Raw genomic sequence first — 13,150 nt, 5'->3', positions numbered from 1 at the left:
GATAGGCGAATGGAATGATCCGAACATAAATGTGAACCGGGCCCAAGAAAGATTTGCTAAACAAAGATGATAATACACTAAAAACCTCCATCTGCCGTATGACACAAGTTTATACTCCTCAAACAGTAGAATATATTTTATTTCTCCCAAACCATATAAAACATTCACATAAAATAAGTATAAACTATATTACAACAATAAACTTTTTTTTTTTTTTTTTTTTTTTGCACTTCACAGAACTTGAAGTTTTCCAGTCTGAGTTCTGAGGCTGGCCATACATTAGGGACGTCAGACGGCCATTCGCGCTTGGTCTGTAAAAGTTGTCATCTTGAATTCTGATGCCATTTGTTCTATAAGGTTGTGTCATGAAAAAGATGCCGATACTTGTAAGAAAATGTCCTAAATCTGCCAAACCCAAATTCTCTAGTGTGTTATCTGCTTAACTCCTCTCTCATTCCTCGAATGTTAATCTTTACTATGTCCAGGAAAATAACATGTATAAGGTCTTTGGTGGCTCCTTATTCCTTAGAGCTGCTTTGCTTGTCCTTGTGCCCGCTTCTGACATTGGACAGTCAATTCAACATAGTCATTTCCGAATCTATTGAGTGCAGGCCGACGTTATGCAATAGATAAACCTGAGTTAAAGGAGATTGCACGTTGTAAAGTGTTTTCTTAGGCCTCTCCTGAGCTGCTCCCAGTAGTGTGATCGTCTACTGGTCTAACCATAGGCAGTGCCATGGATGATACATAAAGACTCCTGCAAGACAAAAACACAGACATAGGTTTAGATTCCATATATTATATAGCTACAATATCATCAAATCCAATTTTTAAAGTACTATGATACTAATTCCTGATTCCTGGTTCATTACTTTGTAATAGGTGACAGGGAGGGGTCATAGGACCTCCACCATAGCCTTTCCATTAGACACCTTGAGACTAAGGTCCCGTGTGATGACCCTTAGCCAAACAGCGCTGCAGGAAAAAGTTCTTCCTGCAGCGCTTTAAACAGAAAGTTTGCAGCGTTTTCCTCCGGACTTTTTGTTACAATTATAACTATAATTGACAGGCAGCGATTTCTAAAACCGTGGAGTGTCTGCACCGTGGTTCTTATCGCAAAGTGAGCATGGGATTTGCTTAAATCCCATCCACTTTGCCTGTACTGTAAATAGCACGATTTTTCCCACAGCGTTTTCAGCCCGTGGGCCCCTGGCCTGACAGGTTTTTTTTTTTTTTTTTGTACTGCAATGTCTATGGAGAGCAAAACTCTACCCAGCTACACTGTATAACCAAGGCATCACATGATAATGACACGGATATGTTTGGAAATATAAACAAAACAAAAACTTGATAGTCTTCAGTAGTTGATACCTTTTTAATGGCTAACTAATAATGATGACAGATTACAACGGAACTCTAGGCTCCTTTCTCAAGTAAAAAGGTGTCAACTACTGAAGACTCAAGTTTGTTTGTTTTTTTTTTTAAATATTTCCTACCCACTGGCTAACACGGTACGAGAACAAACGTTTTCCTTATACGGCTATGTTTGGTAATACTCTTATTCCTCTATTCCTTATTGCTCTGCCTAGCCTACGATGGCCTCCACCCCTCTGGCTGACACTCCTATTGTGTGACTTCTGGCATGGACTTTGCTTTGTGCTCGGGACACACAAACATCTTACAGACTCTGCATATTTTGGAGGCATCTTTGCAGTGTCTGAGATTTCCCTATCTAACTGCAAGTTAATGAAGAAACCTTTCTCTCATGAGAGAATGTGTTCCCATTGCGTCTGCATCCAATGGTGATATATAATACACCACTGCTTGGCAAATGCAAGCCTAAGTATCTGCACAAATATCCAAAATCCTAACCATGAGGATGAAGCTTATTCTGTTTCTCTTAAATTATTAATAAAAACCCGGTCACAGTAAATTGTGGTACGCTGCTGTAAGCCACGCAATTTTCCAACAAAATTTTCTAACAATATATTACGATTTTCTGTCCCAGTGTGTGCCTGAGATAGGTACTACATAAAAAATACAGTCACAGGAGCAGAGAGGTGCAAGGCTCCAGGAGGCAGGGTCAAAGTCCCAAAATATAAGCCACAAGAAGGAGAAGCTGCAAGGTGTATAAGCTATTCATTTACTCGCCCTCTGCAATGCTAAAGCTCAACACAGAAGCTTTCTTCAAGCTTCAGTTTATACAGACTACTATCTCTGTCTTTTTGTGGACACCTTAAATTTGAAAGCCATGGCAAAAAATTTTTTTACTAAAGCCACCGCTCTAGACCTGATGTAATCTTGTGGTGGAACAATTCTTACATGTAGCACCTGTGTCATGCGCTTTGCATTGCCCACCTACAAGATACTTGAAACTATATTTCAATTCATAAGGTTATATATATATGACACCGCGGATGCAGCAAGGGCTTCCTTGTCAGCCGGTCCTGCTGAGCACTTTGTGGCGGCTGCTTACTATTGTAAACGAGGTTCTTTAATGGATGTTCAACTGCATTTTTTTTTAAAACAAACTCCAGTAAAATCTCACAAAATTCACATGACTACAAATAACCTTAACCCCTTCCCATCCTACACTTCCAAGGGGGTCCATCAATCTGAGATATAAGAAGTTGATTAGTGTGTCTGCCTGTGAATTGGATACCATATGTGATTTTCTTTCCAACTTTTTTTTTTTTTTTTTGCTATCGTATAGGGAGGGATTTGCTGAACATTGTAGTGCAATACTTTATTAACCTATTTTACTTTCCTTTAACAGGAAACAAGTTCTTAAGTTCATCCAGGCAACACAATAAGTAACCAGTATATACACAAGTAGCAAATGCCAAATATTTGTAACTCTGGTTCTATACCACCTAGAAGAACTTTTCTAGGGGATATACAACCAGAGATACAGTGAGATATGTGTCTCTCTCTCTCTCTCTCTCTCTCTCTCTCTATATCTATATATATATATATATATATATATATATATATATTTTAGATTTGTGTATATTGGCACTACAGCAATGCATAACCATTACAATTCTATGAGTTGCAGCGGCGCTCTGCACACTGCACTAGGATGTATATAACATACAGATCAAAATTATATTATTGCTATGCCTAGCAATGCTTAGTTACCGCGTTGCTAGAGAGAAGTTTAGAATTTGTTTTTTGCTAAAAGATAGTAAAATAGGTTAATAAAGAATATTACAAATATGTTCAGCAAAACCCTCCCTATACGATAGAAAAATAAGAGAAACTACTACAATATAAGGGTGCGTTCACACGATGTAAAATTGAGCGTGATCTGGCACGTATATGGCATGTCAGAGTTTGAGCGCTCAAAAAGATCCCATTGATTTCAATGGGAGTTATGAGCGTATACGCCGCGTTATTTTGCGTTATTATACACTCGTAACTCCCATTGAAATCAATGGGATCTTTTTGAGCGCTCAAACTCTGACATGCTGTATACGTGCCAAATCACGCTCAATTTTACATCGTGTGAACACACCCTAAGAGGAATTTCAGGGTTATAGATCTGTGTGGGTCTGACACTTGGCACACTTACCAATCAACACAGAAAACAGAGCCAAAAGCTATATTCTCTAGTAGCGTCCATTTCATTTAAAGCGAACCAATGATCACTACAGAGAGAAAAGAACTGCACTTCTGGCTCTGTTCTGTGAAAGGTTGGGGTGACAGGTGTGGGCCCCTAACTGATCTGATATTGATAACGTATCCTTAGGATACCCCATCATTACCTATAACCCGGAAAACCTCAAAGACTTTTTTTACAGAGTGTCAAAGTTAAGCAAAGAAGCAGCAAAGCAATCCAACCAAACACTCATATTTCAGCTCTATGGACCCCTGTGAGAGTGACATGAGGGGAAATACTGGGGTCAACTGAGCATGAAAGTTTTGCCTGGAGTTTAGCTATAAGAACCAAACTTTCATTCGTGACTATGAAAAATATGAAAATGTTTACTGATGAACAGATTGATGGCGAAGAAGTTCAGAGTTGCAGGAAAATCCCTTCCCACATTCAGGGCAGTACTGCAGTCCGTGTCCGGTGTGAATCCTCTGATGTCTTACGAGAGCCGATTTAAAGGAGAAGCACTTCCCACACTCCGCACATGTATATGGTTTCTGCCCCGAGTGAACAGCCATATGTCTAATGAGCTCAGATTTGCAAGCAAAGCCTTTCCCGCATGCAATACAGATCAGTGCTACGTCTCCTCGGTGGACGACTCTCTGATGCTTAGAGAGTCCTGACTTTCTCATAAAAAGCTTCCCACAATCGGGGCACATAAGGGGATCATTCTTAAAGTGGCTTTTCTGATGCTGTAGAAACTGGCTACTGCTATAGAAGCATTCACCACATATAGAGCAAGAGAATAATTTATCTTGACTTCCAAAATGTTGATAGTCCGTCAGATTAGAGTCTCCTCCTGAACTATCCCCGGCATCAGCACCGGCGCCTGAGCTGTCCCCGGCCTCGCCATGTAACTTTTGGTGCAATATGAGATGAGCGTTGGAAATAAAGGTTTTGCCGCATGTGGAACAATCATAAAGTCTCTGTAACGCATGGGTTTTCTGGTGCGTGACCAGTCCTGAGCGGCTGTAAAATCCACGGCCACATATTGAACAGGGATACGGTTTCTTGATATGGCTTTGATGGTGGTTGACAAGATCAATAGTATTGTTGAAACATAATCCACAGATCTGACATTTATAAACTTCTTCTCCACCCCTAAAAATAGGATTTGGAATGGGGTTATTAGAAAAGGATTTCCTTGCTTTATTATGACCCTCTTGGTGGGAAAGCAGTTCTGATTGACTAGGAAGACATTTTCCACAATCGCAGCAGATAAAGGAATGACAATCTGTATTATCAACCATATGGTCAAGGATCTTAAAAGGTCCCTGACATCGTGAGCCATTGTACTTCTTAGCTTTATTGTATGCTGTTTGGCCACGAGATAAGAACGACTTATGATAGAAGCTGTTCACCAGGTTTTTAGGCTTCTCCAAGATGTCCCAATCTATTTCTTTTGCCTCAGACCAATCATATTCTTCAACCTCAAACCGGGTTGGAGAATCATCTGGGATAGTAATAATGTCAATGTCCGTCTGATTTTGACCCTCACTCAAGACAATTTTTTCAGTGATAGAGGTAGTTGGAGAATGTATTGGGTGATCTACAGGTATATAAATTTCAGTGTCAATGATATCTTCTTCTTTATACCCATCAACTTCCATATGAAGAGTACAGGATGAATACTGGTGAGTATGGTTTGTGGATTTGTGGAGATCAGTGCCCGGTACGTCACGTATGTCCGATATGTCTTGGTAGGATGTGGATTCTTCATGTACATTATTCACTGAAACACATTTTAAGAGTACTGCAGCGGGCTGACAATGTGAAGCATCTGGGATAACATGTTCTTCAAGTATTTCCTCAACATTTTTGAGACCTGTTTAACAGAAATACATTTTTAGTGATATTTCTAAAATGATATAACCAAGATGATGAATATTAGTCCTCAAACGTCTCTTACCCAATGAAGTAAGGGGCTGGCGGTACTCCGTTATCACATCCTTGTACAGATCCTTGTGTCCTTCTATATACTCCCACTCCTCCATGGAGAAATAGACGGTGACATCCTGACACCTTATAGGAACCTGACAACACAATGATACAGTCATCACCAGACACATCATCCCTTGTGTTACTCTCTGATATCTCAGCATTCCCAGCAGCGCTCACCTCTCCAGTCAGCAGCTCAATGATCTTGTGGGTCAGGTCCAGGATCTTCTGATCGTTGCTCTTCTCGCTTTTTCTGGACTGAGGTGAAGGCTCGTGGATGGGACTCCGAGTCTTATCCAAGCTTCCACTTGTTTTACTCCCACCAGTCTTCTTCTCAATAACATATTCCTATGAATTTTGGACCACGTTATTACTCCTCAATAGCACAGCCATGGTTTATATAAAAAAATGTAATTTAATAATTTCTCACCCCTCCAGTCAACAGGTAGATGATCCTCAGGGTCAGACCTAATATTGTTTCTTTCAATTGCCCCTTGTCTTTCTCCATCTTGAACTTGTCAGACTTATGCTACATACGAGTTGAGAGAAGCTTGAGGAGAGATTTTCTCACACGACCTTTGATTCATAGGCAGACTGACCCTATTACAAAAAATAATGATATATTATGAAATGATATATAGGTTTTATTAAATAGGAGTGATGGTGGTATAACTGACAATGTATAAGATGTGTGCCCTTAACAACCAGGCCTGTTTGGGCCTTAAGGCCTGCGAAATGAGGTGACAGAGGCAGCCTGCTCCTCGTTTCTAACCACAGCATCTATAGGGTTAAACAGCCAGGATCGGGGTTATTGTAGGAGCCTTGTTATCAGTCCAGCTTCTGTAGTGCCCATGGCATCACATAGACGTACACAATCAACATCATGCAGGAAATACACCCTGTAAATAATGTACATGTGCAGCAACTTCTGAGAAACAAATTGTTTGTAATAAGCTCAAAGGTGGTGACCTGCACCAGCCAGACATTAGCGAGTGTGCAGCTCCATCTTATTCATGTATGAAAGACCAGGGCTGAACCCTTGTCTGCTCTGCTCATTATTTTTGCTCAATTTTAACCACCTTTGAGTTATTTTTTTTGTTTGCTTATTAAATGTGGTATAATATGTGATATATCTGCCTTGCATAGAAATAGAACGACATCCTCCAGAACATTATAGACATATACAGGTCTCTGTACAAGTTATACAGGGAAATGTATGGTATGAAATAGGATGTCAAATACATGTGGGTGGACATATTGAATAGTCTAACATATGAAGAGCAGTATATATGGTGTGTACAGGGAGGAACATGGGGAATAAGAAAAACGTAGATAAGGAAATTTCAATATACATTAAGGTCTGTGCAATTAATCACAAAATAGCTGAGACCCGGTTAATGGATGTGAATTTGATTACTTTGATAATTTTGCACCCATGTCATCCTGTCTCACACTGTCATTGTCTACAGGATATAACTGGACACTGTCCATTGAGGATCGCTGATATGTGAATAACCAAAACCAAACTTCAGATGCAGGACGAGAACATGAGGTAAATAGGATATAGTACACAGATGATGTATTGTATATTCTAATATAATATTCTATATTGGTGATCCATAGAGCAGTGTATATGTTATATAGGGAGGTAGAATATACTGATGATACATAATGCAATGTATATGGTATTATAGGGAGGAATACTTGGTGGTATGGTATATTAGTGACATAGAGAGTAGTGTATATAGGGTGGTTCTCTATACAGAGCAGTGTATATGGTATACAGGGTGGTAGAATATACTGATGATACATAAAGCAGTGTATATGGTATTATAGGGAGGAATACTTGGTGGTATGGTATATTAGTGACCTATAGACTAGTGTATATAGGGTGGTTCTCTATACAGAGCAGTGTATGTGTTATATAGGGAGGTATACAGGGTGGTAGAATATACTGATGATACATAAAGCAGTGTATATGGTATTGTAGGGAGGAATACTTGGTGGTATGGTATATTAGTGACATATAGACTAGTGTATATAGGGTGGTTCTCTATACAGAGCAGTGTATGTGTTATATTGGGAGGTATACTGGGCAGTGTATGTGGTACAGGGTGATAGAGCTATATACTGAGGGTCTTCTCACCTGTAGGAGCCGCAGTACAGGATAGGATAGAATATGCCGAGGACAGGACTGGGAGGACATGAAGATCCCGATGACTCCTCAGCTCCAACAATGACAGAAAACACACTCAGCCCTGCTGCTCTCTCACTTCCGGTGTGTGATGTCAGCTGACCGGACACTTCCTAGGATGCGTTCCAAGGCCTTCCGGGATGTGCGGTCCAGTAGATCTCATTATGTGACGTTAACATTCACCTCTCCCCCTCCAGGAGTCTCCCTGCAATACTGGAGCTCTTCCGGACGTACCACCAGCAGCGGCCACTAGTGGGAGCTACTTAATCTAACTATGGTGTTCCCTACTGACGTCACTACAGGTATTGTCATATGTGATAAGCGCCCCCTAGTGGTAGCAGGAGACAGTCACAGGTGTATCCTAAACATTTTGGTCATGTTCACATCTCGTTTGTCATCTTTGTATGAAAGCCCCACACATATTATCTAGACCTCTGTTTACATCTATTTTTATTGAAGATCAAAATTAATGGCTTCTGCCTCCCTAGTGGCCCCATAATGTCCCCTTCCATGTTGCCTCCATAGATTCATATTCCCCACCCTCATGGTTACCCTCTGGTTCCCCCCCTCAGTGTCATATACCCCCACCTCCCAAGTTGCCCCCACAGTATGTCCCCCAGTTTTAGGTGCTCCCCAGGTTGCCCCCACAGTGTCGTGTCCCCCCCTCCCCCACCACTTCCTAGATTGCCCCCACACTTTCATGTTTCCACTGTATATAAGAAGAAGGCCAAAGTTCCTCTGCAGTGCAGATAGGCGAGCAACAGCTGGGTGTGAACGCACATAGTATGCACTTTATGCAGCAGCTCTAGCATGTCTGGATGACTGGCCAGAAAACCTTGCACCACCAAGTTGAGCACATGCACCAGGCAACAGATGTGCGTCAACCTGGCGCAGCCCAAGACTGCTACTAGATTATTCCTGTTGTCGCACACCAACATGCCAGGCTTAAAGGTGTATTCCCATGTACATAATTATCTTTAAATTTGTAGATAATTAAAAGTTAATCATTTTTGCAAATATAAGTAATTAAACATTTTGCAGAGTTTTAAAGATTTTCTCTAAATATCTTGTGGTCACAGTCTGTTGCCGATGGATACGACCATGAATGCAGGACCTTTCTAAGGTCAGAAAATCAGCTATAATCAGCTTTATTGTGGCTGGGATATCTTCTGATACATGTAGTGTCCCTGGCTGATAACCCAGCTACAATAAGAAAATCATAGCTGGGTTCCTGACAAGTCCACGACCACAGAAAGTTTCTGCATTAGTGGTCGTATCCATTGGCAACTGATCAAGACAACAGACTGTCACCACTAAGAAAGTTAGAGAAAATCTTTAAAACTTTGCAGAGTTTTTAATTACTTATATTTGCAAAAATGTTTAACTTTTAATTATCTACAAGTATAGGTATGATTATGTACAGGGGAATACCCCTTTAAGGTTCAGTGGCAGCAACCACTCATCTCTCTGCCTTTCTATCCCATCCCACAGCTCCCATCGGCCAGACAGATGAGTTTCAGCACAGTCTACTGCCATTTCCCCATGGCTGTGCTCAATCTGATGGTCAGGTGCTGCGATGACTGGATGAGGAGGCAGGAGAGGAGCAAGTGGAGTAGAAGGAGGCAACGAGTGATGTCCGACAATCCTGGCACCTCCCGCCTCTCACCCAGCCACCACTACGTCCAGAAGTGGTCTTAACTGGTTGACTGCTCAACAGTGTGTGTGTGTGTGTGTATGTGTATATATATATATATATATATATATATATATATATATATATATATATATATATATATATATATATATATATATAGTACAGTCATGGCCAAAAGTTTTGAGAATGATACAAATATAAATTTTTACAAAGTCTACTGCTTCAGTTTTTCTAATGGCAATTAGAATTAGCATATACTCCAGAATGTTATAAAGAGTGATCAGCTTAACAGCAATTACTTGCAAAGTCAATATTTGCCTAGAAAATGAACTTTATCCCCCAAAACACATTTCAACATCATTGGAGCCCTGCCTTAAAAGGACCAGCTAACGTCGTTTCAGTGATTGCTCCATTAACACAGGTGTGGGTGTTGGTGAGGACAGGGCTGGAGATCAATCTGTCATGATTAAGTAAGAATGACACCACTGGACACTTTAAAAGGAGGCTGGTGCTTGGCATCATTGTTTCTCTTCTGTTACCCATGGTTATCTCTAAAGAAACACGTGCAGTCATCATTGCACTGCACAAAAATGGCCTAACAGGGAAGATTATCGCAGCTAGAAAGATTGCACCTCAGTGAACAATCTATTGCATCATCAAGAACTTCAAGGAGAGAGGTTCCATTGTTGGCAAAAAGGCTCCAGGGCACCCAAGAAAGACCTGCAAGTGCCAGGACAGTCTCTTAAACGTGTTTCAGCTGTGGGATCGGGCTACCAGCAGTGCAGAGCTTGCTCAGGAATGGCAGCAGGCAGGTGTGAGTGCATCTGCACGCACTGTGAGGCGGAGACTCTTGGAGCAAGGCCTGGTCTCAAGGAGGGCAGCAAAGAAGCCACTCCTCTCCAGAAAAAACATCAGGGGCAGACTGATAGTTTGCAAAAGGTACAGGGAGTGGACTGCTGAGGACTGGGGTTAAGTCATTTTCTCTTATGAATCCCCTTTTCGATTGTTTGGGATATCTGGAAAACAGCTTATTCGGAGAAGACAAGGTGAGCGCTACCACCAGTCTTGTCTCATGCCAACTGTAAAGCATCCTGAAACCATTCATGTGTGGGGTTGCTTCTCAGCCAAGGGAATCGGCTCTCTCGCAGTCTTGCCTAAAAACACAGCCATGAATAAAGAATGGTGCCAGAATGTCCTCCAAGATCAACTTCTCCCAACCGTCCAAGAGCAGTTTGGCGATCAACAATGCCTTTTCCAGCATGATGGAGCACCTTGCCATAAAGCAAAGGTGATAACTAAATGGCTCAGGAAACAAAACAGAGAGATTTTGGGTCCATGGCCTGGAAACTCCCCAGATCTTAATCCCATTGAGAACTTGTGGTCAATCATCAAGAGACGGGTGGACAAACAAAAACCTACAAATTCTGACAAAATGCAAGCATTGATTGTGCAAGAATGGACTGCTATCAGTCAGGATTTGGTCCAGAAGTTGATTGAGAGCATGCCAGGAAGAATTGCAGAGGTCCTGAAGAAGAAGGGTCAACACTGCAAATATTGACTTGCTGCATTAACTCATTCTAACTGTCAATATAAGCTTTTGTTACTCATAATATGATTGCAATTATATTTCTGTATGTGATAAAAATATCTGACCAACACACATAAAAACCTAAGGGCAGCAGATCATGTGAAAAAACTTTGTGTCCGGTTTAAAAAAAAAAAAAATGTTTCGCCGCGGAGAGCATAAAACGCTCACCGGCGCTCACAGCCGGACACGGTCTGACAGGTTTCTGTCTTCTGCCGACACTCTGTTTATGATATAACCAATAAAGTTGCTGTGTCTCTTAGAAAACCCATTTTTATACTGACCCAGGGAATTCTGAGGTAATAGAGGGGGGTCCTCCAGCCAGGACCCCCAACTATTACCCAGAATGGAAAAAGACTAAAAGCAGAGCCTCTTGTTCTAGAAGACCCAACAAGTCCATGGACAACACAGTGATGTTGGTGAGAAGTGTGTTATACTTCATTACCTCTAGAGGCGCTGTAGGGAATGTGAACACCTGCAGTCAGGTCCGACCACAGGTTACAGGAAGGGATGGTAACGAGCTGACAACCCTTTGGGGCTCTGTTCACACCACCTATAGACATCTATAGGTAGAATCACTTAAGTGAGATTGAAGATCCCGAGTGCTGAGGAAAGGACATTGAGGCCTGTACAAGATTTACTACAAGGACATCCAATGAGAATAAAGACAAGGACAAAGATGTAAGAGGTAAAGGGGAGAATTTTATTTATAGATGGGGCGGGGTCATATTATATTCCTAATATATATACTATGTCTATGCAGGGTCGGACTGGCCCGCCGGAGTACCGGGGAATCCCCCGGTAGGCCCCAGCCTGGACTGACAGTGCTCATTTCGTCAATGCAGAAGCACTGGTCAGGGGCCCGATCGGGATGTCAGGGGCTGGTTCAGGCCCCTGTCCAATGCATTTGCATTGATAAACTGAGCACTGCTAGTGGCAGGGGCCCGATCGGTAAGCTCGGGGCCCCAGGCTGCCGGCAGCGCTGTAATTACTAAAGATGCCCGGCTGCCAGTTTCCCAGGGCCCCGACACTTACACAGAGGGGCCTCCTGCCGGTGCTATACTTTCCCTATTAATATAAGGAAAGTATACATCGGACTCGGGAGCACACCAGGGGCTGCAGCTACTATCCCTGCAATCTTTAGAAGTGATCTCTCTGCAGCCTGGACTTCCTTCCCCTCCCCCTCCCAGCAGTGAGTCATCGCTTACATCGGCCCGTGTGGGGACAGAGGAGTCTGCTGCTGCAATGATCCACAAATGTGAGTATATTTTTTCCTTTTTTTTTTAGTAAAATGTAATGTTTAATATGTATATGTGTACATTTGTTTAACCATTAAGTCCTATCATGGTGTCTATCATACACCACTACCATACACATATCATTATGATAGACACCATGATAGTGCTTAAGGGTTAAAGCATGTGTCTTGTATACTGTGTGAGGACTGTATGTTTGTATTCAGGTATGTGTGTGTATATACAGTATGCTATAATAATGTGTGTATGTATATATGTGAGTATATATAGTATATATGGTATATGAATGTACATACACATTTATATGCTAAATATATATATATATTTATATATATATATATATATATATATGTGTATGTGTATGTATGTATGTATATATATATATATATATATATATATATATATATATATATGTGTGTGTGAGTATATATGTATGAGTGTGTAGTGTTGCAGTATAGGTATAATGGAAACAGAAAGTCCTCAGAGCAAACCTCTGTGGAGTTTCTGAAAAAAGCGCTGCAGGAAAAACTGATGTGTTGCTGCCGGGGGTTTTCCCGCAGCGCTTTTTGGCTGTGGGACGCTGTGTTAGGTCTTATCCTTTTAGTGTGATGTACAGTATATTGTGATGTTACAGAGGACCTTTCACCTCCTGGGGCACATGCGGTTTTACATACCGCTAGAAAGCCGACAGTGCGCTGAATTCAGTGCAGCTTTCCTGTTCTGTGCCCCCAGTAAAGAGCTATCGGTTCCGGTACCGTAGCTCTTCTGTCAGAAGGGCATTTCTGACAGTCAGTCAGGAACGTTCTTCTTCCCAGCAGCACCTATTGCACTGTACTGTGAGATCGGAAGCATTCCTCACCGCTCAGCG

General features: G+C 41.6%; 1 protein-coding gene across 1 annotated transcript; it reads right to left on the bottom strand.

Annotated features, from left to right (window-relative positions):
* Positions 1–262: 262 nt before the first annotated feature.
* LOC142183042 (uncharacterized) lies at positions 263–7,871 on the bottom strand. The gene is made up of 6 exons (XM_075257939.1): positions 7,740–7,871; positions 6,024–6,193; positions 5,774–5,941; positions 5,565–5,688; positions 3,992–5,480; positions 263–757 (listed from the first exon to the last, which is right to left on the bottom strand). Exons 2-6 carry the CDS (start codon positions 6,099–6,101, stop codon positions 673–675), a joined length of 1,944 nt encoding a protein of 647 aa, XP_075114040.1. The 5' UTR covers positions 6,102–6,193; positions 7,740–7,871; the 3' UTR covers positions 263–672.
* Between the last annotated feature and the right edge of the window lie 5,279 nt (positions 7,872–13,150).

The sequence above is a fragment of the Leptodactylus fuscus genome, chromosome 10, assembly GCF_031893055.1.
Source record: "Leptodactylus fuscus isolate aLepFus1 chromosome 10, aLepFus1.hap2, whole genome shotgun sequence".
NCBI classification, from domain to species: Eukaryota; Metazoa; Chordata; class Amphibia; order Anura; family Leptodactylidae; genus Leptodactylus; species Leptodactylus fuscus.
The sequence above is the reverse complement of the archived record's forward strand: the minus strand, read 5'-3'. Positions and strand labels throughout refer to the sequence as shown.